At 46.4% G+C, this 25,937-nt stretch overlaps 1 protein-coding gene across 1 annotated transcript in view; it reads left to right on the top strand.

Annotated features, from left to right (window-relative positions):
- The window catches only part of LOC146808567 (pepsin A-like), a 222,772-nt gene that overhangs the window by 144,462 nt on the left and 52,373 nt on the right, over positions 1-25,937 (top strand). Inside the window, exon 7 of the mRNA XM_085623591.1 lies at positions 16,627-16,771. Within this exon, the coding sequence (XP_085479717.1) occupies positions 16,627-16,771 (145 nt within the window). The remainder of the gene's footprint in view (positions 1-16,626; positions 16,772-25,937) is intronic.

Below are 25,937 nucleotides of genomic sequence, written 5' to 3'. Positions count from 1 at the left end.
TCAGCACTTGCACCTACTGTGCTACTTCTCTCAGATGTGTTAAGGTTACCCCTTGGTATGTGGAAGCTGAGCACTGCCGGGTGCGACAGCACCGGGTCCTCCGCTGGTACCCGGCTGAGCTGCTGGATCCAGAGCTGTCCTTCCATAGGCAGCAGCGCCTGGTGACCCTCACTCAGCGCTCTGAGCAGCAGTCTTCTGAAGGACACAAAGTCACTCACAGATGGGTCGCTGTGGGTAGGGAATTCTGGATCAGAACCTTGTTGGCTGTGACATTCCCAAGGCAGTCCCTGAGGGTGACAATAGCAGTGGGGAAACATAGTGCAGGGAAAATGAAGTTTGACAATAAAATGTTGTCCGGATCATCCGCTGCCAGCATGCCATTCCACAAGTTATAAAAGTAAAAATTTTAAATATATTATAAAATACTGCATACTGCAATATTAGCATGGCAAAGAACTTTACCTATTGCCAATAACAGTGTTTTACAATATATTTCATATTTGGTTCTCTGTTCTCGATGCTGGACACGGTGCATAAAAGCAGCATTTTGGTGAGAGAGATCCCATTGCCGACAAGACAGGATGCACGGTAGGTTTCATCTCACAAAACCCTCAGAGTCACGTTGGGTGCAGTACTGTGGCATCAGGGCCAGAACTGCTGACTTTGGAACTGGGGAACTAGTTCTAGGCTTGACGTCAGCTAAAAATCCTGTGATTCTGGGCAAACCACTTTATCAAACTATGCCTCAAACAACAAAAAATGAACGTGTCCTTGTGAGGTGTAACTAGTGCTCGTGTAAAGCGCTCTCATACCTTCGGGTCGAGTTTGCGCTTTATAAAACTGCAGTATGTGGGAGAGGCAAGACGGTGATGTTACTTCCCCCAGCCAAACACCATTCTTCAAACCTTTTTCTATATCTTGAATAGTTTTTAATGTAGAAGGCTGCCTAGACTGTTGAACTGAAAATCTTACTTCCTCGGAACCACCTAGCTCACTTAATTGTGCCCTCAACTTCCAAACCACTGGCCTGAGTCTCAAGAGGGAGCATGCCTGTGAAAATAGGAGTTCTCAGTGGGGAGAGATGGGTTAGAAGAATACAGGGATCCCCTAACCCCAGACTACGTAGGAGTGGAAACCACTGTCTGCGTGGCCAAAATAGGGCAATAAGAAGATCCTGAGTTTTGTCATAACCCCCTTCCTGATCATTCTTTAAATTAGGTGAATTGGCAGGAAGGCATCAATTGGAACCATCAGCCATTTGACTGAGAGGGTGTCCCAGCCCCAAGCCTTCTGAGACGGGCCCAGATAGGAGAATCTCAGGAGCATTTCAATCTCATCTGAGGCAAACATGTTTATCCAAAGTTGACTAAAGCTCTCAGTGATCTCTTGAAAGATCATATGAAACATGTTCATTGAAACTGAGGAGGAAACACCAGCTCAGCTGCTCCACAAGCCAATTCTCTCTTCCCAAAAGATAAATCGCTTTCAAGGAGAGGAGACTGGACTCTGCCAAGTGTCCTATCATCAGAGCCAAATCGGCTAAGATCTGAACCTTCTTCTCCCTTGATGGCTACTTAGCTACTTGGTTGTCTGTTCTTATTCTGACTGCCTGATACCGAACTAATAGAAGAAAGGTTCGGGCAGCCTTGGCGATGGAAGCTAACTTTCTCCAATCGGATTCATGAGACCATAAACCCTGAATCAAGTATCCCCCCAAAATCACCTCCCAACCAGTCAGGTTGGCATCTGTTGGTCTCATCCTTGCTTCTGACTCATTCGTGACAGCTCCCTGTTCCGATTGTCTGGTATTAACCACCAGTTCAAATCCTGTTTCACAGAAAGTGTGACTGGGATAGTTCTCTCGAAGTATTGTCACCACATGTTAAAATGTCTCAAAGGATGTCGAACCGAAGGAAACAAGTATGGACGGGACCAAAGACAAAAAAAGACAATGCCATTCCTCCCTGCACTCCCAGTCATTCTCTTACGGTTGCAGAATCGGTCTGTAGCAGATCCTTTAACTGTTGAGTTAACTTCTGTTTCCTCTGCTCTGGGAGAAACACCGCAGCTTTCTGAGTCTGCAACACTGGTCCAACGTATTGAAGAGTCTTCAATGGGAGCAATTGAGATGCTTTGTTGTTCAGAAGGATCCCATGACTGCAGGACACTGCACACAGTCCGCACATGAAGTTGCACCTTTGAAAAACAAGATTAGCAATTAGTAATTCATCAAGGTATGGATAAACAATCATCTGTATACAAAAAAGGACCTGTTCACACTGTGAGCATATAGTTCATATATCCATTACAGTTGTCATATATTTTAGACAATCTGTGGAGCAAGTGATTACATCATCTATGCTACTTATTGGTATGGCTCACTAATAAAAGAAAAGACAAGTATTTTTCATACGAGGTAAGACAAGAAATCTATCTATATACCTAACTTATGTCTCCAACACCCAAATGTGGTGAAAAAAGTGTGAGAAGGAGTGTTGGTGCCTCACGGTAGCAACACCAAGGAGGATAAAGCAGGATGGTACTCGCCTGCTACCTCAAGATCTCATCATCAGCTACCAACACTCCAGAAAAAGAAATATGTGTAGGAAGAAATAAATAGCTAATGATCCAAAAAGCAAAAGTGCTAGGGTGTGTGGTAAAAGAGGAAAAAGCTGTGCAGTGATCCGTGCACCACGTTAAGCCCCACAATAATATACAAGTTTGAGCTAAATCACACTGGCTTGCATTTTTTATTCTATGCTGTGTGACTGCTCATATTTAAAATGCCGACATGTTTCATTGCCTTCTGGATAAACTCACTGCAACTTCTTCAGGGCGTGGGGTATTTTCATTCCACCCTGCACCACTGTTTTTGTCAGTTAAAAACAATTCTGTTAGAGACAAAAAATAGACAAAACAACACATAGCAAACTTGGTTGGCAACCGGTTTAAAAAGAAACTAATGCAATATGTACTGCATTCCGAATTAACAATCATACCTTGACCATGCAGCAAACGCACCAAAGGTGCAGGGACTTAGGTGAAAATCTTTGGAGCAAGATAAATGCCAAAAGGAAGATCTCTAAACTGATAGTGTTTCCCTGAGACAGAAATACATTTGAAATTGGACATGAATAGGGATGTGAAGATATGCATCGAAAACATCTAAGGAGACTAAATAATCTCCTTGAAAAATCAATTGCAGAGTTAACATTTTGAAAGATCTGCTTTGGAAGTACGTTTTCACCTTCTTGAGGTCCAGAATGGGCCTGTAGTTTCTCAATAGTTTCTTGACAATAAAAAATATTGAATAAAATCCCTTCTTGTTTTCCTTCTGTGGAAGATGGATTATTGCATTTTCGTCTACCAAATACTGAAAAATTATTCTGGAAACTCCTGGAATTCTATCTTGTAACCTTACATTATGATGTCCAGCACCTAAGAATCGGATAGCAGCTGTTTCCATTTGTTAAAAATTTGTTGAACCCAGCCGCCAACCTGACTGGCATAGGCAGGACCTTTGAGGAGCTGGCTGGGAGGATCCACTTTTTTGAGACCAGGGTTTTTGAGAAAAAGGGCACGCCGGCCGTGCCCTCTTCCTCAAAAGGGCTGATCTGCTCCTCATATTCCCCTGGGGGAGGGAAAGCCTCTTTTATTGAAGAACCAATAACCTCTTCCTAAAGGCCTAGTTGGGGCCATCAGCTTTCTATCCTCTGCATGTTTCCTGATTAAATCCTCCAGCTGCAGAGCAAATCATTTTGCTCCAGTGAATGGTCAATGGCACAGGACTGCCATTGGGCAGCATCAATTCTCCAGGCACACAACCACCGACTGAAGCCGAAGCAAAGGCACTAAGAAGATCAAAAGAAGTGCCCGAGAGAGGTTTTACATGTTGTTCCATAGATGGCAGTCTATAAGTGCCATCAGAATTCTCCTGAATCTCTTCTGCCAGGGTTTGAAAGTCTTTGAATAAAGACTGGACTGTATATGAGGCATAGGCTGAAGCACTTAAGGCACCGTTGGACGCTGCATGCACTCTTTTAATTGTTGAGTCCACTTCTTTGTCAAAAGAATCAGAGGGCGAGGCATCTTCCGAAATTATGGAACCATGGAAAGCCGAGCCAGCCACGAGAGACTCCACTTCAACTGAGGATTGATGATTGTTCCAAAAATTATCCAGAAGATATCTCTTGGACAAGAAGCAAGGAAAAATTACTTTTCTATGTCCTTCCTCTCCTTATCAAGAAGTACCTTCTTAATGAAAGGATAGAGAGGCAGTCTCAGATTTATTACGTTGATATTGTGTAAAAGAGTCTTTATCTGCAGAAGAAGATTCTGGGAATCTCAAATGTTGTTGAATATGATCTACTTAATCCAAAAACTCAGGACCTTGAATGTAATGCCCTCTGTGCTCCAGGCCATCCTCCTCTTTTAAGGAAGCCTCCACTGCCTTACTCATCATGCCCTAGAGTTTAAATGGGGAGGGTAAATACAAGCGCCAGCATCTTCCCGGCCTACAACCGCTACCTCAGTGTTTTCTTCTGTATGTCTCTTTGTAGAGACTGCTTTCCTTCCTTGTTCCTCCATGGTTCCAGGACCAGATTACGGCCATTGATGGAAGAGCCCACCATCAAATAGTGTCAAATCTCATTTGAGGCAACTCTCAGAAAACTTGGGGGCATATTATCAAGCACATCGTTAAAATTATCCCTGCTTTAGCGGCAGAAAACTGCCCTTAAAGCGGCAATAATGGGCTTAATAATATGCCGGTGAGAATTCCAATAGAAGCCCATGTTGACACCAGAACATGGGCTTCTATTGGAATTTCTGTGGCATATTATCAAGCCCATAATCGCCGCTTTAGTGGCAGTTTTCTGCCGCTAAAGCGGCGATAATTTTAACGCCGTTTCTTGATAATGTGCCCCAAGGTCTTTAGTAAGACTCAGCCCCCTATTATTTTCCTTTTTTATAAGCTGAGAGCAGAAAAGCTTTGGCTTGAACCTTCCTGCAAGATTACAGGGGGCTTATCTTTATATTAATAAACAAAAGTTATTAAGGAAAAGTAAAAAGAAATACTTCTCCAAACCACAGATAAGGAATGCAAGTGTAAGGACACTGTAGTTTACTGGTGCTCCTTATCCTTTAACGGAAGTGAGCTATCGGCTATGTGAACAAGTTAGAAGACAGCAAAGAAGAGCGATGCAGGAGTTGAACCAATGATAAGTAGCAGTTGGGAATAGAGTCATATTATTGATTACAGAAAGTTTTGCAGACAGCGCATGCGGGCTGACGAGGCTCGACCTAAAGACGTGACAGGACAACAACAAATAAAAAAAATGAATTAAATCTACTTACAAAGGATGGTCTCGATAAGAGACAAAGAGGACCATAATGTCCTTGGGGGTGAGTCCCTCACTTGTATCCATGAACAGGAGGAGGAAGGGCGGGGAAGGGTCAATGGTGGAGGCATGAGCCTCATTAATAGGGACTGGTAATAAGAAGACAGATGAGGAGGTAATGGATGGAGAATGTTAGGACGACTGAAGGAAGGGGGAGAGGGCTCCAGCGGCGGGAAGCATTGCATGCTCCTCCGTGCTGTAAAGCGAGGTGATGCGGGGATGGGAGAGTGACGAAGATCCTGTGACAGGGAAAACCTGAAGCTGTGTTATCATCTGAAAATGCCCGGACAGTCCCATCAGGTCCGCTGTTCCCACACTCAGTAAATAACCGTGAGCTGTCAAGTGGAACTCCACATGGGGCTTCACTCCACCCAACTTTGCAATCAGACCTTAAGTAGTGAAAATAGTTGAAGAGAGCAAGAGAGGGGATGACGTTAGGAGGAGAGCGGTGGGTCATCAAAGCTGACAGCTGAGCAGGAGCTGCACGTGTTTGAGAAGATCAGAGGCAACCGCAGAAGCAAATGGATGATGATGCGGGCTGCGGAGCTCAGTCGGGCTCTTACAATACTAAGTCACTGCCAGTTACATGTATAATGGAGACCCTAAGGGGCTTATTTATGAGAGGCCTGCATCTCCGGAGCGTCCCTCTTTTTGACGCCTTTTCACCTTGACGTAGGGCAGCGCAGCAAGAAGACTTGAGGCTCTCCCCATAAAATGCCCAAAGTTTTGCTCTGAAGCCCGTAGCCAATGGCATCACAGGCCGGGTGCTGAAGAGCAGGCCTGCTGGTCCTGATTCTACCTGATGCCTCGTCAGTCCATCAGCACACAATCTCAGCCTCTTTATCTGACACTTGCGGGTTTGTTATCCCTGCGTTTCTCTCTTTCTCTTCCTCCTTTTTCTCACTTGTGTTATTTTCTCTCCATTGCTGTGGATCAGTCTTTTGGGAAAAAGTAACTGCAGTTTTCCCACAAATGAGTGCCGGTGGGCAGTGCTTAGTTTGTAAATAAAAGTAAGTGCCAGGGCCCTTCTCAAGAGGCCACAGCAGCCTGCATCACCCGTTGCCTGTGCCAGCACTGCCAGTGGCAGTGCCAACACCACCCCCATCGCACTCCTACAAGTGAAAACATTCCGAATATTTTTATGTATTTTGACTTATCAAACACATCTATTGCGCTCATCTCAAACTGAAAAAGACAGCGCCATCATGTGGCGGACTGTCACTAGAGCCGCTGCTGACAATTGAGGGGCATATCAGCAACAACCAGCGATAATTACCGCTAAGCGCACTTAGCGCTAGGATAATTTTTCGCCGGCTTGCGTGGATATGTATCGCTGCGATAGCCTGTTATTAGCAACGCTTATCTCAAAAGTGATAAAAATCCTAGCGCTAACTGCCAAACGTGAGATTATCGCTGGAAACCCAGCAATAATCCCATGAAGTTTGGCGATATCTTGCTGATGGGCCTCACATACTTAGCCATGATATCCACCTTCCATAGGATATCAAAGCAGGCGTAAGGAAAGTAGCGATAACAGGGGTTATTGCTACTTTTCTTGTCGCTATGCTGCTTTGTGTGTGGCTTGATAATAGGAGAAATGTCGCTTAGCGACATTTCTCGCGTTATCCTGGGGAGGAACGTCCACTTTGCATCTCATTAGAGATGCAAAGATGGGCGTTCGGAATTCAGGCACTAAGGCAAGGTTTCACGCGATAGCGCGACCTTGCTAATATAGCGATAAAATTATCGCCGCCTTGTAGATATGCCCAGAGTGCTGGTGCAGAGTCCCGGAAACCACCGGCTTAAATGAGCACCTGCGGTGGGCCCCACCTGCAACTACTGGCTCAAATTAAGCTCCCTAGCCGTCACATTATGAGAGGCAGGAGCAACAAGTATGCACAACACTCACATACGCTAGAGAGAATGAACAAGGGAGGAAGATGGAGGAAGGAGTGCAGGGAGAGGAAAGAGGCAATCGAAAGGAAGAAATAGACTGCAATTCACAATTAGTGCCATAAAAAATGACAATTGTCACTGTGTGCACTGGTCATACAACCCGAGGGAGACAGTCATATCTGTCAGATGACGCCCACAGGCGCACAGGGACATCTGAGTAGCCATCACACAGACTGTCCAGGGGTGGCAAGCTCCCAACCCCGGCCTCAGACGTTTTGCATGACCCCGTGCTTCCTGTTTGTGACACACTGAGGCATCCCTGGGACAATGACCCTGGGCGCATGGGGCTTAAGCCTCGCTGTGCAGGGTATACACTTAACCAAACAATTTCCACCTTTTCACACAGCAAGAGGCTGAATCCTGGAACCTACACAGCACGAGGCTGAATCCTGGAACCTTCTGCTGGCGAGGTTCGAGGTTCAGTGTCCTGCTGAAGTTGTGCGCCTCCCCCTCAAGAACCAATGAGGCACCAGGAGCTGGAATGGAACGAGAAGTAAAACCTGTTTTCAAATGCACTTTGTGTGTGCGTCTGCATGTGTAAGTGTGCGGGCATGTGTCAGAGAGTGTGTAATTGAAAGCAAGTGAGTGAGAGGGAGTGAGAGACGGAGTGAGTGCTTGTGAGTGAATCAGAGTGTGTCAGAATGAAGTGAAGTTTATTAATCATCATTTAGTGAATTAAAACCGTTGCATGATATAAAACACAATGTGAGCCAGTACACAATCAGTTACAAGAACAAGCACATGCCAAAACCAGGGTCACTACTGCGGCCACGAAATGCTCCATACCAAGCTCATGCACAGCGGATAAACCTGTAGAAAAGGTCGCATTTTACCAGAATAGAGCGAATTAAAAGTGCAGTTTGCCGCTCACGGAAGGACTCTTCCTTAAGGCTTCTGAGTTGAGACGGGCGATCCCACGGAGAGTGCAGATGGAAAGGAGAAGGCCACGGGACGTGCGTCCTCCGTTTGTGCGACCGCTCTCGATGGTTGATGCACAGAGGCAATACATGTTGCCAGGCATGCTCTCACTTGGGGGCTCCGACCCTGCATCAGAACAGCAAGGCTTGGCGCGTGGACTTACTCCAATAGCATTGAAGAGATGGCGTAAAGGCTTCCTGTGCAGAAATGGGGCGTGTCAGTCAGAATGAGTGACTGGGTGTAGGGGTGACTGCAAGTGAGTCAGAGTGAGCAAGAAAGAATGAGTGCGAATGAGTGTGAAGAGTATGAGTGGGAGAGAGAGAATGTTATCCCATACCTCTCTCTCCCACTTGTTTGCCAGATTGCCAATTGAAGCCCATGTTAGACGTCCTTCACATCTAACATGGGCTTCAATTGGAATCCCATAGAGCATATTATCAAGACCATCATTTTATCGCCTGTCTTGATAATATGCCCCTTAGTCTTATGGAATTTCAGCTCGATAAAGTGATTCTAGGTATCAAGACAATCCTAATGACCCTCAAAACGGACCATGCCCACTGCTCACTCCTCTCCCCCTCTGGCAACACCAGACCCCAACTCCAACCTTCAGAATTTCGGCCAAATAGCTGGATCTCTACTCCCTCACACAACCGTGCTCACAGACCGACTCAATTTAATCCTAACATGTCACACAGCGAAGCGATAGAGCGAGCAAAAATATACCACTTTACGCCTACCAGTAAAAAAGAACCCACCTCCATGATCCAGGTGATCACTGGTATCGGGAGAAACCCCACGACACTAAGGAAAATGGCCTGACCTACAGCTCATCTCTCGGATCTCACCAGGGCGCCCTCCTCTCAGAAACAGAACAACTCTAGCAATACCAGCTGCCTTCTTATAAACTGTAGATCTGCCTCAAACATGCTACTGAACTGGCAGAAACCATCCTAAACTATGTCATCGATATCGCATTCACCACAGAGACTTGGCTCAATGAATCATCCTACCCGATCCTCGACCTACCAGTTCCATCCTGGGTTCTCAATCATCAAGAAAGACAGAGTGGACCAACAAGGCGGTGGCTTAGCCATTACCCACAGGAATTCCATCATGATGATGGAAGCTGTCTCCTCCACTTACAGCACTTTTGAATATCTCAACACCTCTATACGGATGAAAAATAATAAAACAACAAACTGCCCCCTCCTCTACCAACCCCCCGGGCAACACCCACCCCTTCCACAAACACCTCTCAGATCTGGTAACACACTGCGCACTCTCAGATGCCAGCCACAGAGTCCTAGGCTACTTCAACCTCCACTGGAATGATGGGGAAAACACTCAAATCCAATCCTTAAAAGAACTCTTACTTGAGCACAACCTTTTCCAACACTGCAAAGAGCCGACCCACAACAGAGGCTCAACCTTTGACGCCATTATAGCGCAGTAAAAGGTGATAACCATCAACAACATCCTCCCAGTCGGCTGGTTGGACCACCGTATCATCCTGTTCCACCTAAACCTTGAAGAGCCCTACCCCATCCATACCAATAAAACCCTTCAATGGTCTAAAAACCTACACCAGGTTTCCCTAGCTGATCTGGAAGAAAAAATGATCTCTAGCCTTCCCCCAAAAACAGACGACCTCTCAACGATCAAACTCACTACCCACTTTAACTCATGTCAGCCATCGTAGACCAAGAAGCTCCCCTGAAACTAAAAAGTATTAGAGACACCCTTTTGAGATCCTGGTTCAACAAGGACCTCAATACAGAAAGAAGGAAGCTCAGAGCTGCAGAGAGACTCTGGCATGTAAACCCTTCCTCAACTCACCTCCGCCAACTCAGAGCTGTACGTAGAACATACAAAAATCACATCATCAATGAGAAAGCAACCTCTTTCCGCAATACCCTTGGTAATGCAATAAATCGTCCCAAAAAACTATTTCTACATCATAAAAAACCAGACTGCTAAACCACCCGCTAAACCCCCGGGAGCTCCAAAGAATGTTGTGATCAATTCGCCAAATTCTTTGATGAGAAAATCTCGATGATCGGGTCCTTACTTGAACGCCACGCACAAGTGCCTTCCGCAATCTCCCTCTTCCCCACAGACGGAAAAAATCCCACCTCTTACTCCCTGGACTCCGGAGCAGGGATCCCCCTTCCTGAGTCTAAGGTGGGAAACCAAACCTTAAGATCCCCCTCTTCCCAAAATTGCTGGACAGCATTCAACCCACTCTCAGTTATGGACATCTCCAAATTAATTGCAAATACAAAACCCTCCTCCCACTTCGCAGACCCCCTGCCGCTCTCCATGATGAAAAGTCTCAGTCATGTCATTTCACCCCTCTGGACGATGAGCACGGGGGCCATGCCAGACTGCCTAAAACTAGGCCAAGTAAAAAAACGGGTCTAGACCCTGAAGACCTCAACAACTTCAGGCCAATCTCCAACCTGTCCTTCCTGGCCAAAATCCTCGAAAAATGTGTCTTACTCCAACTCAACCAGCACATTGACACCAAAAATCTCTTGGACGCTCACCAATCAGGTTTTAGAAAGGGCTGCAGCACAGAAACAACCTTACTAAATATAATAGATGACATCCATAAATGTATGGATGCAGGTCACTGCTGCCTGCTCATCCTCCTAGATCTGTCTGCGGCCTTCAACACGGTGGACCATAAACTTCTTCTCACCACCCTTAAACAGCGGATTGGAGCAGATGGCATGATGCTGAAATGGTTCACTTCTTTCTTTCACAACCGTTCTCAACAAATCAAAATAAACAACTTCTGATACCTCCTCTATAACCAGAGGTGTCCCTCAGGGCTCAGTCCTCTCACCTACTCTATTCAGTATCTACATGGAGCCCCTCACTACCATCATTATTCAAGCCAACATCACCTACCACCTCTACGCAGACGACATCCAGCTCTACCTGGAAGTCTCCTCCCCAAAAGACATTTACCGTCTTAAAGGTACTAAAACTGGCTATCACATACCACTCAAAACTCAACCGAGACAAGACGGAAATCCTTCTCCTCTCAAACAAAGGACAAACCCACCAGGCCCAAGAATTACCTTAAGCTTATGTACTCCCTAAACTTCGACCTTATACCTAATACCGGCCTGCTCCGCCAAGTCATTGGGTGTCTTACTGGACTCTAACTAGAACATGAGCTCACACACTAAGGCTACCGCAAGGAGTGCCCATTACAAATTAAAACCACTCAACTAAATCAAGCCTTTCCTCCCGCCTAATGATCTCATCACTGCAACGCAAGCCCTGGTTCTATCCAGACTAGTTTATGAGAACGCTACCCTCACAGGCTCAGCAAAATCCCACCTAGCCCCCATGCGAACAACTCTAAACGCAGCAGCAAGGATGGTCGCTGGAGCTAAAAGGCACAATCATATCTCCCCCTCCCTGAAAGAGCTCAAATGGTTCCCTATTGAAGCTCGCTGCCAGTTCAAAACTGCCTGCCTCACCCACAAAGTCCTTCACACTGGTAAACCAGTCTACCTGGCAGCCAAGCTCACCAAGGCAGACCAGGCCAGAATCCTGAGGAGCAACAACAACCTACTTCTCACTCCCCCAAGGAGGCACAAACAAAAAGCCCTGGCCTGCTCCTTCTCAGGCAATGCCCCCAAAATCTGGAACTCCCTACCAGCAGATCTCAGAACTAACCCCTCCTTCGTGACCTTCAAAACAAACTCAAAGATCTCCTCCTCGCTTGTCACCTTTAACCTTTGGCTCAACACACCGTTAACCACCATTTCCATTTTGATATGCCATTTGATTTGTGTCTGTTCTTGCTTATTTCCTGTGTTACTTGTTGTAAAGCGTTCTGATACTCTCAGGTCATGCCAGCGCTATATAAAACTCTCAAAATAAATAAATAAAATAAATAGACAGCCTCAGGTTGTCACACAACTGTCTCTTCCTCACATGTGAGCATCACGCACCTGTCACTCTCACATGTGAGTCTTACTACCTCATGTTATCACACTACTCTCTCTCTCACCCTTGTGATCCAGACTTCCTCAGGTTTCACAAACCCTTTGTCTCACATGTAAAGCAGAGTGTCTCAAGTTATCACATACCTGTCTCTCTCACATGTGAACGTGACACATACAATCAAACACCTGTCTCACTCGCATGTAAACCAGTCTACCTCATGTTATCACATGTCTGTCTCTCCCTCACAGAGCCAAGCCGACTTCCTCATTTTATCAAACATCTGTCTCCCCCACATGTGAGCCAGACAACCTCATGTTATTACACACCTGTCTTTCTCTGATGTGATCCTGACTGCCTCATGGTATTACACAACTGTCTTTCTCCAATGTGAGCCTGACTGCCTCATGTTATTACACATCTGTCTTTCTCCGATGTGAGTCTGACTGCCTCATGTTATTACACACCTGTCTTTCTCCGATGTGATCCTGACTGCCTCATGTTATTGCACACCTGTCTTTCTCCAATGTGAGCCTGACTGCCTCATGTTATTACACATCTGTCTTTCTCCGATGTGAGTCTGACTGCCTCATGTTATTACACACCTGTCTTTCTCCAATGTGAGCCTGACTGCCTCATGTTATTACACATCTGTCTTTCTCCGATGTGAGTCTGACTGCCTCATGTTATTACACACCTGTCTTTCTCCGATGTCATCCTGACTGCCTCATGTTATCACACACCTGTCTTTCTCACGTGCCACCATCCAAGGTCACCATCCAAGCACCTTTGCAGCACATTGTTGAATGGTAAAACCCTCTTGTGTACTGTTCTCCTTTCAACAAAGTTTTCGAATGAGTTCACCCTGGTGGCTCGAGATGTGATCTGTATCAGGTGTTCACGTGATCTGACACCCACTCCTCTCTATTCACCTCCAGGCCCAGTAATGTAGAAGGAGTTTACCTCAACTTTATTCTCTACTTACCTTATTGATTCACACGTCTACATCTCCTGTGCAATGATGTGCCACCCACCCTTGGTGAACCTGTCCCTCTTGCCATCTGCCTTCCCTTTGTGCGTCTCCTGTGCAATAATGTACCACTCACCCTTGGTGAACCTGTGCATCTTGCCACCTGCCTTCCCTTTGTGCGTCTCCTGTGCAATGATGTGCCACCCACCCTTGGTGAACCTGTCCATCTTGCCATCTGCCTTCCCTTTGTGCGTCTCCTGTGCAATAATGTACCACTCACCCTTGGTGAACCTGTGCATCTTGCCACCTGCCTTCCCTTTGTGCGTCTCCTGTGCAATGATGTGCCACCCACCCTTGGTGAACCTGTGCATCTTGCCACCTGCCTTCCCTTTGTGCGTCTCCTATGCAATGATGTCTCACCCACCCTTGGTGAACCTGTGCATTGTGCCACCTGCCTTCCATTCGTGCGTCTCCTGTGCGATGATGTGCCACCCACCCTTGGTGAACCTGTGCATCTTGCCACCTGCCTTCCCTTTGTGTGTCTCCTGTGCAATGACGTACCACTCACCCTTGGTGAACCTGTGCATCTTGCCACCTGCCTTACCTTTGTCCGTCCTCTATGCAATGATGTGCCACCCATCCTTGGTGAACCTGTGCATCTTGCCACCTGCCTTCCCTTTTTGTGTCTCCTATGCAATGATGTGCCACCCACCCTTGGTGAACCTGTGCAACTTGCCACCTGCCTTCCCTTTGTGCGTCTCCTGTGCAATGATGTACCACTCACCCTTGGTGAACCTGTGCATCTTGCCACCTGCCTTCCCTTAGTGTGTCTCCTGTGCAATGATGTGCCACCCACACATGGTGAACCTGTGCATCGTGCCCCCTGCCTTCCATTCGTGCCTCTCCTGTGCGATGATGTGCCACCCACCCCTGGCGAACCTGTGCATCTTGCCACCTGCCTTCTCTTTGTGTGTCTCCTGTGCGATGATGTGCCACCCACCCTTGGTGAACCTGTCCATCTTGCCACCTGCCTTCCCTTTGTGCGTCTCCTGTGCAATGACGTACCACTCACCCTTGGTGAACCTGTGCATGGTGCCACCTGCCTTCCATTCGTGCGTCTCCTGTGCGATGATGTGCCACCCACCCTGGGGCGAACCTGTGCACCTTGCCACCTGCCATCTCTTTGTGCATCTCCTGTGCAATGATGTGCCACCCACCCTTAGTGAACCTATACATCTTGCCATCTGCCTTCCATTCGTGTGTCTCCTGTTTGAGGTACCACCCACCCATCTTGCCTCCTGCCCTCTGTCTTGTGTCACCGCTACTGCTCTCCATGACAGTCATGGCTGCTCATGTTCCTGGAGATCTCTGTGGCAGTAGTGCCTCACCTGCTCTGCATGTGGAGATGGTGAGATGTTCTGTTCAGGGAGTAGGGTCTTTGGATGTCTGGATTGGATGCTGGCTGCTGGGATCGGTGTCATCAGCTCATGGAGGTGTCTCTGTTAGTCAGAGTGGTCCCATTCCTTATGTGCCATTCAAGTGCAGGACTGCCATGGGCATCTGGTATCTTACTAGCAGCTCTGCAGGTATTCTGCATTAGTAGTTTAGTTGTGGGTGGCATTAGGTCACTGTGGCAGTGCTGGGGATGTACTAGGGTGAGTGTGGAATGTCTCCAGGTGTATTCCATGCATGCATGATGTGCCCTTCTGGTTCACCTATGGCATGCAGGTGGTGGTCTGTGTAAGACCAGGGTTGTACGAAAGAAAACTGGTAGTGGTGTTGAAAAAGCGCTGACCTGTGCCGTCCTAGGTGCATAGTAGGGCGTGTCTGTTCCCTCTTGCCTAGAGGTAGGCATTGTCTCCACTGCAGGAAGGGATCATTTGTGTGCCTTTAGGCAGGCTGGTTGAGAGAGCCAGCTTCTTCTTTTGATAGGGCTTCCTTCAGGTCATAATGCTGGTGCACCCTGCACTCACGGTGATGGGCCGGAGTGTCTTCAGGTGAGTCATTTTACAGCCATGGGCCCTGTATGGTGATCAGTACACATAAGGCCTGATTTCGAGTTGAGGTGTCACTTTTCACACATGAGATACAACGATGACACAGGTATGCTATTCATAATGTGTGATGAACAGCATCTATTACGAGTTATTGGGGAGTAAACATTTTTAGTGTTTAATGAAGCAAAATCCACTTGGTATGATAAATACCACACAATTTCCACTGTTAAATCTTGGCAGTTTTAACCTGCCGGAATGTTATGGCAGCTGAGGTATTTAACACATCTGATGATTGGGTATTTGATGCCACATTGTCAGGGTACATAGTGGGTGGCATGTCACAGAACCACAATCACCTGCCCCCTGCCTTCTTCTTTAGATCTTAATGTGCGCCTCTCAATGTCTTTATCTTCCGACTCTGCTCCTTCGATGTACCAGGGGTGGCCGGCACAGCTCGCTGGTCGTGGCCCGGGCACCGGAGAAGGGGTACAGGGGAAACGCAGATCAAAATGTAAAAAATAAAATTAAATGTAAACACCTACCTTGCCCCCGCGTCCCGCGTGTCTGCTTCTGCTCTCCTGCGTCAGATTCCAGGGTAAGGAAGCACAGGCCAGGCTTCCCTGACAAATCACAACGCTGCAATGCAGCGTTGTTATTGGTTTGAGTACCATGACACGGCACTCAGTCAGGGGCTTTAAGGGTGGGCATGTTCTCCACGCAGGCTGTCATGTAGCCTGCACGGAGAACAGGGAAAGTGTGCCTGGCTGTTTTGGGTGGCCCGAAAGGGCTGGCCAAAGAGTCATTGCACACTGAGGAAGGTTCTACCACCCCTCACCTGCTCTGCAGCCCCGCCCCCTCATGCAAAGCTGCCGCAGCAGGAGGACAAGATAAAATGATAATATCATTCTGTTATTATTATTTAATTTTTTACAATCTTTTACTGCTGCAGACCGGTGGGGCAATGCTCCTGTGCCTCAGCAGAGGAGCCGCCACTGTCATGCACACCAGATGTTGGCCTTCTATCTTTTAGGCGATAGGGCATCATTTCATCATCTGAACGAATGGTAACACAGCACTGAGAATCAGCAACCCTTTTCCTGTCATTTGAAACAAACAAGATGGCTTCTGCTACTACAGGTTTTGCTGATTGTAGCCATTTTTAATAAGACACTATTTGCAAAGTCAACAATTTCTAAATAATGAAAGACAGAGCCAAGCTTGCAGGATTATAACCTGTCTGTCACAGGGTACACACCAATCTCAACAGCAGGCGCTTAGTCTGTTGAGCTATCCATGAACATATCACTCTTCCCCTACAGATCCATGACCAATGGGTGATCTCCCTAGCCCAAGAAGCGACAGAGGTTGAGAGAATCACTTGGCCTCTTGCCTTTTAATCTGCATTTTCTCTGCCCTTCAGTATCACTATGAATGGAAATACCATTGCCTGCAACGGGAGCTGCCAGGCCATTGTGGACACTGGGACATCACTCCTGATGGGGCCTTGGACAGACGTCTTAAACATCCAGAACGCCATTGGAGCGACACAGAATGAGAATGGAGAGGTGAGTGCCATACTTTACTAGTTAATATTTAAAGCTGCTTTGTGCTTTGCACAACTAGCGCCAAAGTGTAGCATATTGATGCTGTACACACTAGGAGCCTTGTGATTCTGGGCGGACTCTGAACAGGAACTATGTGATAAGCAGGGGAGGTGTTAAGGCGTGGTTATTGGAAGTATGACGTAATAGGCAGTGCGTGAATGGATGTTGTAGAATAAAGATATGATCACCCGCAGCTCCTGTGAGTGTCCTAATCTATGTGCATGCTATAGGGCTGGTGAAGACGCTACAACTGGCAACGAGTAGGGGATTTTGTGCCCCTGGAAAACAAGACTGCTGCCTTTGAGAGTGTGCAATAATGCAGCAAACTGCTTGTTTGTGCCACGTGTGCCCAGAATCGATGCAAAGCTATCTGTAACTGGCACATGTTGAGTCAAAGCCCTGCTCCAGCCTGCTGCAGAGGAGTATATTTCAAAACGCCTGCCAGTCCTGCCAGTGAGGGCGTTGACTGAAACGCTGCGCTGCACCATGGAAATAGACTGACGATTCAGACGATGTGAGAAAATAACATCAATGAGGTACAAGAAACAGAGAACATACTCATATTCAGGGGGGATTGAAACATACTGCAACTAATGCTTCTGCACAACGCTGGTGCTTGCAGAGGCTGCTGGAGTCACCGAGCACAGGAAGGTCAGATGAAGCACACGTGCTCACATACTGGTGGCAGAAGGGAGTGCGAAATACAATGCCGCTGTGTTCTTAAAGCCACCCCTGCCGTTCGACACATCCATGAAACAGGACAGTGCTGCTAGATGGATGGCATGAATCGAAAACTTCATAGATGCACTAGAGGAGGAAGATGATAAGAAAATCATCAAATATTTTAAAAGCCTTGCAGTTGATAGAGTGAAAGTGTCATGTGGTCACATTAGGTCCAGGCAGGAACACCGCCATTTTACATGCTCAAGTTTAAAGTGGTCATCTTTTCTTGAACGTTGACATTGCTTGCATGCCTGTATGGGATCATTTTCTCTGAAATGGTTTGGCTTACATTTACACTTCTTTGTAGGTATATTATCAGAGCCTTGAACATTCTGTGCGAAAGCTAGGCCTGGGCGGAGCTCGCGGAGTGTCGCTCCGCAGAATTCCGCTGAGCTCTGCAGAGTTCCCCAAAAACTCCATCCGATTCCGTGGAGTTCCTTGAGCAGCAGAATTGCTCGGCCACCCCCTAATTTTAGGATTCCCCGGCTCCACTCTGCGCTATCAAGCTCCCGGGCGATTTGAAAAGCCTCTCTTTAACTTGCTTCATGGTGATTACTCACCTCCCCCTCCTGCCCCCTCTCTGCTTTTCCACGATTTCCCCCGTCTGGTATAACTACTGCTGCTCATACATTTTGCAATGTTAAGCCTGGCACTCCCATTCCGTCTGGAGCAGATTGCAGCAAGGCTCAATATAGCAAAAGGTGCACCATAGGAAAATTAAATTCTTTCATAAAGATAGCCAGACAGTCCAATATGATTTTCAAAAATGTGTGCAAGTCTTCTTTTTATTCTGTCAAATTTCATGTATGAAAAGTATATACAGCAGATAACAGCCATTGTGTTTCGTCATGACCACTGGACTTCTTTGGGGCAAGGATGAAATTGATGTAAGTACTGGTGGTGGTGTTAATTCATCCATCCATAGATTAAAGTTGTGTATTATTTTGGCACATCACAGTAGTCGCGTCCTACGTGAGAGACGAATTAGATGTGAGTAGCTAAGAATATAAGCAAACGGAGAGATGAAAAATGAACTCTGAATCCACTTCGAAGGCTTCCAGATAAAGAGGCCGAAAGGTCAATAAACCCCAAAGGCGGCACCGGAATCCGTGCCAGTTGCACCAGACCACTCGTGCTGCACCAGTAGTGTGCTAAACTGGATGAAAAGCAGCCAGGGAGAGAGCGCTGTGCTCCGAGCAAACCATCAGCTGATTTTCGTTTATGGACGATCCTTCGGCGGGTGGCAGAAGCAGGGGATGGACTCAGAGGTATATTCCCAAGAACGTGTGATAACTACTGCAAGAGTAGTGTAACGCAACTTTCAATATCGCTGCCTATCGTGGGAAAATAACCCTGTGTCAACGTGGAATTAACAACAAGGCGCTAGCATGTGATAGTCACCAGATAACGCGTCAAATGTCAGCGTGAAAATCAACGCCACGCCGCATAAATGCAAAACGCGAACGCGAAAAATCATGCAATGAGGCCAATCGCGGTACAAAAAGTAGCGAAAACCAGCCACAGGCCTGCAAATACCACACGTCTGGCGGGAAAATGCACCATAAAAACCACAGAAAGAACACAGCAGAAACAAGCCAAAGCACGTAACAATATGGATGCACCCTGACCCAGAGCAGAGGTCAACACGAACCCCACAACCCCCACAGACCACCAGCAAGGAACAACGGGGTCGGGGAAGGCCAAGGAGAAAAGAGAGAGGAAGATGGGGTGCAGACCGCAGGAAAACAAGACCAGTTTCATGGAGGTGACAGAACACTACCAGCAACTGACCCACAAGCAGACCACCTGGAATGCAGTCGGATTGCCAAGGAGGCCAATCGAGGAGGCCAAGAGGCACCGGCAGGACGTGACAAGGGGGGAGATGGGCACAATGGCACACATTCACAACGAGGTGTAGCACACTGCACACCCACAATTACCCTGGATCATGTCCCAGATCCCATTCGCACACTGCAGCACACACACATAGCAAGAACAGCACACCCACACAAACGACAATGTGGTACAATGCGCATAGCCGACACTGCAGAACAGAGGACACAACTGGCTCCGCACATGCCCAGAAACATGCCTACTACACCTGACAGAGCTGGAAAGTGTGAAATGGAAATGTACACGTACAACCTCACATCCGTCATGTAGTCCAAATGTACACTGCCCCGCAGAAGAATCCAGCACCTCCCAAACAGTCACAATGTACATTGCCATACAGTTGATAGAGATCAGGGTATCTAAAATATGCCCACCACCACGGATAGAGTAATCACACAGTTACACGCACATACATTCATCATACGCTAGGGCCCATTTCACTAACACACGCTCAAATACTCTACCAGCACTAAACCTGTGGAAAGAAACACCTAAACACCCTGCATCTATATCAGGTCGATAAGATCTGGTTTTGTGACTGTCCTTAATCAATAAACATAATCTATACAACATATACAATAATGATCAAAAATATAAACCCATTAATTGACAAGAAAGAATATTCAACACCATGTTTAAAATTATATTGCTTTATCTAAATTAGTCAAAGAAAATCAATGAGAGTAAATCATTTTTCTCATAGTTACCTATTCTAGCTAAATGTCAGAACGGGTCAGGACAAGTCTCTCGGTAAAAGTCTCTCAAGACGAAGTCCTTTTCAGCATCGATCCTCAGCAACGCAGATTCTGTTCGCGGCAAAGGAAAATGGCAAGTGGCAAAAGCCCTCCCTAAGCTAACATTTTTTATAGTAAAACGTACAATGGAAACACACATAAAAGTTTGCAATATCCGCTGAATCACTGAGCAGAGCGAGAAGGAAGAGATGTAACATCGCTACATCTGAAAATCTCCGCTCAGGAAAAGTCACAAAACGAAGACTACGGAACAGGAACCAAGAAACCATTAAAGTATCTAATTTGTTCAACTTCCCTCAGCAACCGAGCCATAGTTCATAGACTCCTTTGTTTCCCAAGGCTGCCAAGGACGTTCCATTTCTTTTGGAGATCCTCCAAAACTGCTGCTGTCCTCATGGAAAGTTTTCAGGCGAGGACTATGGTCAGTTGACTTCAGGACCATTTCCAGCAGGGGTCTCCCTCGTCACATCTTTCATATTACAAATCACGGGCAGGCTCATAATCTAGCCAACTCAGCTTAGGCCACCATAGGCCATAATTGACCATCTTAATTAAAGAAACAAAAACAATCGTTACCACAGCATAGTGATTAAACAGTGTTAACCCCACTAATACCCTTATGTGTATGTATTTATCTAGCTCTTGCAACATAGAAAAGCATTAATTCGGAAAGCGTTTTGTGCTCAAAAATAAACAGCACACAGCAACGTTTAAACATGAAAACACGCACATTATTTTTAAAACAGAAACAGCACAATTATGCTGGCCCTCGTGTAACTCTTCTCTTATGTTAGGACAAACGGGTTGATTAATATAAACACACTTGCACAAGACGAATAATTAATTGTTATTTATTAATAATTAATAAAACGCATAGACATGCTAGAGCTTCAAAACCCTCTGAATTTTCAAAATGAAAACTCTGCTCCAGCACAGTCTACATGTAAACAGACAAATGCGCCAACATACATTGCAACACAATGTCAACATGCATCTCCCCTGCACATTGCAGAGGGGCACACAACACCTTCAGCAGAGCACAGAAGTCAACACATCTGTGATGCCGGAGAGGACCACCACACCGTCGACACCGATGCCCTCCAACAGCCCATGGATATCCCACGCAACCCACCACAAGGAACTGGGCAGCCGAGCTACTCAGAAGAGAACAGAGAGCCTGCAACAGACCACACAGCAGGAAACACACGCAAGCACAGCTGGCTCACAACACTTCACCCACCCACACATGGCACCCCAATGCCATGTGTCAGCACGCCAAAAGGAGGTGGCCCAACAGGTGTGGGTGGGGGCCGAACACCTGGAATGCGAACTAGAACACATGCGTAGGTGTCTATCACCCTTCAGGGACCACCCACACCCCACAAAGGAGACCCACACTGTCATAGAGACACATGCAGATGCACATTCACAGTACAGAACCATGGCCAGGGGCGCGCAAATAGCAGTCACACATCCATGCTGGCTCTGCGTACGACGGCCCCGGCCACTCCCCTTATGAAATGAGTGGGTGACGATAAAGCTACATGTCCAAGCTACAACCTGCTGCCTGCGGTGACATGTCTGCATCCGATGTACACAGCCCAAGGCCCTCATGCATACAACAAGACCACAGGGACACACGCATATATCACGTTGAACTGGCTAAGGGGACGTGCGCCTGACCTCTTTATTGGCATGGCCACATGTACAGTGACGCCTGTGCTGGATGTGTGTGGGGTGACTGTTAGCCAGTCCGCACAGAATGCTTGGTGCTGGCAACAACTTGAAAATTGGACACCAGTGCAACGGAAATAGAAAACACATGCATAACAGAGTCAACAGCTGAGCAACATGGAGTGAGCCAGAGAAAGTCCAGAGGACAGCCAACATGCAAACAGAAGTGTCAGTGAGTTGCAGTGCACTGGGGTTGGGGGACTAGAAATGAGCGCGCTAATGTGAAGAAAACATTTCTGATTGTGTCCCTTCGATATGATGTACTTAACAAGAATCCCAAGGGCCACACTTACCGATGGTCCGCAAAAGCCTTTCCAAATAACAGTCAGTTGGCAACGGAGAAGGTTCAAACGTTTTATTGGCCAAAGCAAAACTCTACATAGAGGAGCCTCGTCGATCCTCACCCATCAGGTGCGCCGAGGAAGACTGCTGGCTCCTTGACAAAACCACACTTATATACATAACAGATTCAGCATACAAAGCCATTGCAAACAAAATGGCATGAGACACACCCAACAGTGGAACCCTCTATAGACCAGCACCTAATCTGCTATCCCTTGTATATTTGTATCCCCATGTGGTTGCTAGGGGTATGTGTGCACACTGAATCACACACACTGTTACAATGCAAATCCCCAAAGGGGACCTAACAGTTTCAAAACAAAAGCACAGGTGCACCACAAATCAAAAGATCAGGAGAAGCAATAATATAATCATTTCCCACATCAAGATTATTCAAAAAATAATTCATTTTTATTCAAAGATTATAATCATTATCATTTCTTTTTAAAACACAGAATTGTAAATACAATTTGGTCTTGACAGCACAGCCGACGCGTTTCATCCTAGAAGCGGACTTCTTCAGGGCATGTAAGGGATGCAAGAATTAATCAATCCCATTCAGCATGAGTGGATGCAGTGCCAGAGCCGTAGAGTCTGTGAAAGTTTCCCTTTGTTTTTTAAGTAGTTTGAAATTATATTGGAGCGTGAAATTCTATAGAATCACCATATTTTCCAAAGGCTGACCAAGTCACGTCATTTAAGATATTTTCTTGTTTTGCTAGACCGAGAGATAACAGTCTTCACAGTCAGTATGCAGCTGTGATGAGCGCCCAAAAGATCCGGTAATAACGGCAGGCGGGCAGTAAAGAAATGACGGGCAACAAGAAAATATCTTAAGTGACGTGACTTGGTCAGCCTTTGGAAAATATGGTGATTCTATAGAATTTAAGATAAGGGAGTGTCTGTCAGGTCTATCCGTCCCTTCGTTTTTTCCTCTGTCCAAAATATACAGTCATGTTTGTCCTGATTTTGCTCTTCTGAAGGGAGGGGTAGTAACGTGGCAGGATTCAGAGTAGCACATCTTTTGATAGTGATGTGGGGTTTAAACAGGGTCAATTCATACCCTGTAAGACGCACACTAGTTAGGTGCTGTGTCTTGGTCCTGTTTAATAATACATCCACAGCGTGAGGCACCATCACTGTGAGATCAGTATTCAGGATGAGCCCTTCTGATTGACGAATTGCCACCGCAACAGCCGCCGTGGCCCTTAGACAACTGGCGACATTGTCTAATACCGCCGAAAAATATGCACAAGGTTTTTGCTTACCACCAAAACCCTGTGTTAACACAGACAGCGAGCAACCGTCCACCTCATGCACATATAGTGTAAAAGGCTTCCGGTAGTCAGGAGTGCCAAGCACAGGAGCAGAACAAAGAGCAGATTTCAGAGAGAAAAAAGCATCCTGACATTCAACAGTCCAAGGTAAAGGTTCATGCACATCCTTAGTTGTCAGATATAGTAGGGGTTTAGTCAGAAGGGAAAAGTTAGGAATCCACTGGCGACAATAAGAGGTTATGCCAAGAAAAGCGCGGACATCACGTTGCGTGCAAGGAACAGACATGTTAGATATAGCTGTTATACGATCAGGAGTTAGACGCCTACCCTCCTTCGACAGGAGATGACCTAAATAAGTCACCTCCGGTCGACAATATTGAAATTTAGACAAGGATACCTTATTACCATGGTTGGCCAAATGCTGCAGCAATTGAACTGTAGAATCCCGGCAACCCTGCTCAGTATCCGAAGCCACCAATAGATCATCTACGTATTGTAACAGTACGTTACCATCAGGCAAAATTAGAGTATCCAATAGGGCTTTGAGCGCTTGACTATAAATACTAGGGCTTTCTGTATAGCCCTGGGGAGCGCGACAAAATCGGAAGCTGCGACCAGCTAATGAGAATCTGAAAAGATATCGGTTATCAGGATGAATGGGAATGCTGAAGAAAGCATTTTTCAGATCAATCACAGAGAAATATTGAGCTGTAGGATGAATCATAGTTAATATGGTGGTTATATCAGGCACCACGGGATACTGAGGCACCACAATCTTGTTAATTTCTCGCAAATCAATCACAAAACGATATGTATCTACATAATCAGGATTGCAATCTACGGGAGCCCTTTTAAGAATAGGAAGGATGGGACTATTACGCACATTGGAGGCTGTCTCCTCCACCACCCCATCAGATCCTGAATAATGGACAACAAGGCTCATTCACCTGCAGGGGCAATTTTATATTGCGGTATTTTCGGTAGACGAGAATTTTGCTTCAAGGTAATTGAAATTGGGGGTATTCTCAACAAACCCAAATCAGTGTCTCCAGTAGCCCAAAGTGTTTTTGGAATCTTCGCAAATTCAGGGGCAAGGTATCCGTTTTGGAGAAGTTCTGCTCCGAAGGGATAAAAGGGGTTTTAATAGTCAAATAGACACCATCTAGGGAACAATATATATACGAGCATATAACCTTTTCAATAAGTCTACGCCTAATAAATTCTCTCCACATTGCGACGTTAAAAGAAATGGTGAATCAATAGAAATAGGGCCCAAAGTGAACGAAAGAGGTTGGGAAATGGAGCTCACCACCGGAGTTCCTGAGAAACCTACGGACACATTATTCTGGCCAGACAGAGCAGCCCCAGGGACTAGGGCATGCGAAACAGAACTGTTCATAGCTCCTGTGTCAACTAGAAACTTACCCGATGCACCCATTAAATGTGCATTAACATAAGGTCCGTTTTGATCTATAGGAATTGACACACGTCCCCCACTCTGCCTTTGGCTATCCTACGCATGAGGATAGCCCGCCGATGCATCGCTGACACATTCTTCGTTGAAGTACTGCTTTCCCTGCCCATGATCAAAATAGTTTTGACTATTCCCACCTTGTCCAGACTCTTCCTGCCTTGTATGTCCACCTCGATTACCACCTCCGCGTCCTCTCCCTTGGCCCCGCATAGTACCGTGTTGCGCATATAACAACGGACACTGAGAACGCCAATGTCCTTCCTGTTTACAGAATGCGCATTGGTTTATTCCTAAATCAGTTCTTCCTCCACCCTGTACTTGGCCCGCCCCTCGTGAGGCAGAAGTCGGCACTCCCCGACCCCTTCCACGGCCTCTCTCAACCTGCTGTAACAGGACCCGCGTTTTTAAATCCTTTGCTTTCTTTTCCGTTTCGTCCTTACTTTCATTCTCTCGGTGCTCATAGTATTGAGCCATGCTTAATATAATCAAAGGGGTAGACCTCGTCCAAGTACTTTCTGCTGCCTGGAGCCGCGCCGAAATTTCAGGCAGTTATTTAGTTACAAACATATTGATAAACAAACGTATGCCGCCCTCCTTGGATAAGTCTTGTCCGCTGAAGTCAATGAAAACACCTTCAAATCTAGTGAAAAAGTCCGACACACTCTCATCTTTCTTTTGTCGGCACGCTGTCAATTTATCCCAATCAACTTTTCTAGGAAGGATTAACGAATGCATGTATGTAATTATTTTGTCAGGTAACGTTAATATTTCAGCACTGGGCTTATCTCCTGGTTTTCGATCTCTATCCCAATCTTTCAATTGATCCCATGTTCCCCCAAATTCAGTCACATGATCTTGGTCATGTACCTGACGCCATATATCTACTGGTAAGAATAAAGCAAAGAATAACTCTATATCGGCCAACGTCA

Source organism: Triturus cristatus, chromosome 8, assembly GCF_964204655.1.
Source record: "Triturus cristatus chromosome 8, aTriCri1.1, whole genome shotgun sequence".
NCBI lineage: Eukaryota > Metazoa > Chordata > Amphibia > Caudata > Salamandridae > Triturus > Triturus cristatus.
This window is presented reverse-complemented; position numbering and strand designations above follow the sequence as displayed.